We start from the raw sequence: 4,872 nt of genomic DNA on the forward strand, positions 1-4,872 counted from the left end.
AGGTTGGTTAGTTGGAGATAAGATGGTAATAAAGATATTCATCTACTACTGTCTTGGAGATTACTACTGTTTTAGCCTTTTGTAGACTCATAAAGCTTTTGAAGCTTCCTGAATTAAATGAGGTAAAAAAACTGTTTGACAATTTCTTGCATTGAGCTGTTAAATCTTGGGTTCTATGGTGACGAGGTGGTAAAATGTACATATTACAAAGTACAATAAATTGCAATGTCTCTGAATTCAAGATGATCAAATGATACATTAATTAAAGATTTAGTTTCCTTACAAGTATCATTATTGAAAATAGAAGAGAATTCATTTCCTTTTCAAATCCTATATCAACAATAACATATACAATATAGTCTCGCAAGTTAGGTAAAGGGACGATAAGGTGCACGCATACCTTACCCCTCTCTTTGTGCAGTACAGAGGTTGTTTCGAATAGACCCTCTACTCTAGAAAATTAGTTTTTTCTCAGACTTGTTTGAAAGAGATGCTAGTGACAAAAGCTACGATGAAAATATTGATGAATAAATAGTACTACTTAACTTTACTATCTTCTGAATAAACACAACTTGGAGAACCAGTTGCTTTCCAATAACCAGAAGTTGTAGTCCTACAAGGCCTTCCTCCTCTAACTTCTATTTCTTGTCTTGGCACAAAGAAAAAACCATTGCTCTGTATTTCTCATGCACAATTCCCCCAGGAAAGTCTGCATATAATATTATATGGTTTAACTTCTACGCACTGACAGTAAAAAATAAAAGTTACATAATCAGATCACTTATAAGTCATTCTATCAATCCTAGTATATGTGATATAGCCGAGACCTTTTTATCGTAACGTTATTTATTTGGATACGTTACTTGTTATAGTGAAACCCCTAGAGAACAAATAATATAACATAACATGAAAGTTCGTTCCAATAAACATGCACGTCTCTATATTTTAAAAAAAACTAACTTTGAAGTTCTTATTTCAACCTTAATGAGATAATTTACCGCCACACAAATTAATATTTGTGTCTTGTTTTAGACCACACAAATTACACGTGTCCTTCTTTTCTTCTTGTACTTCGTCCTAGTCCAACAATGTCATATAAGTTAGGAAAGTTGGAGTACCACTGTACTACACTAGTTAAAAAAAAAAACAAGTTTCCGACGAAAATTTTCAACAGATGTCCTGTGAAAAATTTGGCTAGCCAGAAACGTTTTCAGCAAACTTTCTGTTGGAATCCTATAAGACAATCCTATTTCTGATGGGACGTGATCAGTTGGAAATTCGCGTCTTTGTAGAAGTTCTAGTTACAAAGTACATCTCTATAATATACTTTAAATGATAACTAGATATAATATGTTAAACTATGCACACTAATATTATCAGTGTATTCACTTGAACTTCTAAATTATGACCAAGAAAAAGGTTTCTTAAAATGGTGATCAAGGATGACGATAAATAAGTGAACGTAAGATCGTAAAGGAAAAGAAAGAAGTAGAAGACTATAGTTTGTGTACTTGATGACACATAAATTGGAACAGATGAAGTACCAATCACAATCAAATCTCTATAATAAGCAATAAATGGTAACTTGATAAAAATGATAAAACTTGATATAATACGTTGAATGATACTGAAACTATTGATATATATAACCTAAATTCAAAATCATAACCATGAAAAATGGTTTCTTTAAATGGTGATAACAATGAAGATAAATAAATGAATGAAGAAGTAGAAGAAGAGTTTTGTGTGCTTGGAAGATGCCACATAAACTGTGACAGTTCCAACACTAATTAATCACAAGTAAAATTTTTTATAATAAGCACTTGTCAACAACCTGATAAAAATTTTGAGGAAAATTTTGAGGATGGACCTGATAAAATTAACGATAACTAAATCGATATAACAGGTTAAACATTGATACTATCGATGTATATAACTTATGATATGAGTAGGAACAAGAATAATATATAGAATCCTACTTGAAAAAGGATTGTAATGTGATGTCCTACTTAGAAAAGGATTGGAATGTAGTGTCTATAAATAGGATCTGAGTGTAATAATGTAGTTACACAATTCAATACTATTTTTCTCCTATATTTCTAACATGGTATCAGAGCCTCTACAATTTTGGTAAAGAATCAAATAGCTTTCACTACCGGTGTGCGACGATAACCCAGAAATGCTGCCCTTCCATGATTATGTTAGCAAAAGTTGCGGAATAATATATGCATAAAAAAACAATCATGCTGAGAAGGACTGATTTGAGAAACATTCGGAACAGAGAATGTAGTCACCGTGCTTTTTCCCGGTAACTACTTTCTCATATCTGATTTGCATAGCACTGTGCATATCTCTAGTGACTACTTTCTCATATCTAATTTGCATAGCGCTGTGCATATTTCCAGTGACTACTTTCTCATATCTAATTTGTGTAGCACCTTACATTTTTCCGGTGACTACTTTCTCATATCTGATTTGGCGTAGCACCGTGCATCTTTTCGAAGACTACTTTCTCATATCCAAGTTGCATAGTATCATGTGTCTTTACGATGACTCCTTAGAGCTCGTAGTTCCGTGCTTCTTTCGGTGATTCCTTAGATCTGATTTATGTAGTTTCAGTTTTCATTATTATTGAGCTAAAATCAACACCACCAAGAGGTCCAGTGTCTCCCTGCAACCAAACCCATTCAGCGCCACTGTGAATCGACCTCCCACTTGCCTCCCAGGACATCGTCACCTCTGACGAGATTTGACCACGCGTCGGCATGTGGGACACTTTCTAGCCACTTTTCCAACAATTTCTCTTTTTCAGTAGGATTGCTCCATCATTTTGACCCTACCTATATAATTTTTCTCAGATCTTAACCATTTTTTGAAAGTCAAATCTATTAATCCGGCCACTTCAACACTATTCTGGCTCCAGATTTGTTCGAACAAGTTTTTCGAGCAATTTTTTTTCTGATAAGGTTCTTCAATCCTTGTGAGCCTTTTCATTAGTTTTGTTTTGGATTTAGATCACCGAAACCCTAATCCAGCGACCTTTATCAGATTTACTCCTTCTGTTTTGTTTTACTTGGTCTTTGTTGACTTGGCACACCGTAAGAAAAATTTAATTAGTGGTGTATGTTATTATTGATGCTTTAAAACTTTAAATTTGAGTATTATTACTTTATTAGTTATTTAATACTGAGAATAGAAAATAAAAAATATAACAAATTCTCTTGATTTCATAAATTGGACTAGTAAATTAAAGCAACTTTTTAATATAAGAATCAAGTAAAACGAAACGAAGAAAGTAATAGGACACCGACAAGTACCAATGCTGGAAAAACTATATGGCAAGGACAACTCATTTAAGGGTGTTTTCTTGGCTTTGCTATGCCCACACATCTGAACTGACACACAAATCATATGGAACATAAGGACAGCTCGATGCACAAATTGTATGCATTATGCTTTGAAACAAAAATGAAGCACATCTTGAAATCTTTTGTTTTCTAATTACTTACTCTACTTGTTATAGGTAATCACCTGCAATTACTTTTCAAGTGGTTTGGTAGTGTAAACGTATTTACACAGCATATAAAAGTTAAATTCAATATAAATTAATTTAATTTATGAGTTCAATTTCTTAACGTTGATAATGTAAAAGAACTTTTACCAGATCAAATACCTAAATTATAACTACAAGTAATTGTTCATAAAAAGTGGGATAAGTAATATGAAAAATAAGGTATGTCATTTGCTACAAATTAATTGCGATAGTTGTGTGAAACATTTTTACAATCAAATTTAACTTATATCCGCTGACTGTGTGATGGAACATTTATACTATCCATGCATTTTAATTTGGCACAAAAGGATATTTTCCTTATTTTTTATACCACTAATTTCATGTGTTGTATGTAATACCTGCAATTAGTTTTTGGAATAACTTGATAGTGGCAAAACAATTGATGTATATTGTACAGAAGTTAAAGTCAACAAATGCATTTGCTTGGATGAGATTTTGCTTTTCATATGAGACCCCCAAACGAAATGACATAAAATGCATGTTTTTCATTTCAAATACGTTGGTATTTATTTTGTTGTTTAATTTAACAATTGAACGTATGCCTAGTGGGACATAAGTTTTTAGAAACTAAGTCATGCTCAGATAACTAGTGGGATATAATGATATGAAAATATCAACTTATGTTGCATGAAAAAAATATTTTTGATTATGGGTATAAATTAGAGACTAGCACAAAATAGGGACAAAAGTGCAAATGACCCATGAAATGGCCTTTAATCATTTTGTTGCTCCTTTTAAGCATGAACATATTAACGACTTCCAAAGATGAAATAACGTAACTCAAAGGCAATATGAAGTCTCATTAATCAAACTGGAGCAAGTTAATAGGAGAAACAAAGGCATAAAAGCATATTATTGCTGGATTATTCACTTTCTATCACAATTTTTTTTTTGGGAACATACATAATGCAGTGGATACAACTCCATCTGTTATGAGTGGCATTATTATTCATTTAACGATAACCAGAAGGTGGAGGACTTCCATACCCTGGTGAGCTTGGTGGTGGGCTTGGTGGAGGTGGAAGTGGACTTGGTGGGGGTTTGTAGATAGGAGCTGGTGGTAGGCTTGGGGGAGGCTCCTTAACGGGTGGTGATGGTGGGGTTTCAACAGGCGGTGGATGGTAAGCAGGAGGGCTATGGACAGGAGGTGGGGATTGAACAGGGGGTGGCTGGTAAGTAGGAGGTTTGTGGACGGGAGGTGGGGATTGAACAGGTGGTGGCGGGTAAGCAGGAGGTGGCGATTGAATAGGTGGTGGTTGGTAAGCAGGAGGTGGGGATTGAACCGGGGGTGGCTGGTA

At 34.2% G+C, this 4,872-nt stretch overlaps 1 protein-coding gene across 1 annotated transcript in view; it reads right to left on the reverse strand.

Annotated features, from left to right (window-relative positions):
* Nucleotides 1–4,395: 4,395 nt before the first annotated feature.
* The window catches only part of LOC107846842 (proline-rich extensin-like protein EPR1), a gene marked incomplete in the record, with an annotated part of 4,093 nt that continues 3,616 nt past the window's right edge, over nucleotides 4,396–4,872 (reverse strand). The window contains 1 exon segment of the mRNA XM_016691117.2: nucleotides 4,396–4,872. Coding sequence (XP_016546603.2) covers nucleotides 4,528–4,872 — 345 coding nt within the window.

Source organism: Capsicum annuum, chromosome 11 (assembly GCF_002878395.1).
Source record: "Capsicum annuum cultivar UCD-10X-F1 chromosome 11, UCD10Xv1.1, whole genome shotgun sequence".
NCBI classification, from domain to species: Eukaryota; Viridiplantae; Streptophyta; class Magnoliopsida; order Solanales; family Solanaceae; genus Capsicum; species Capsicum annuum.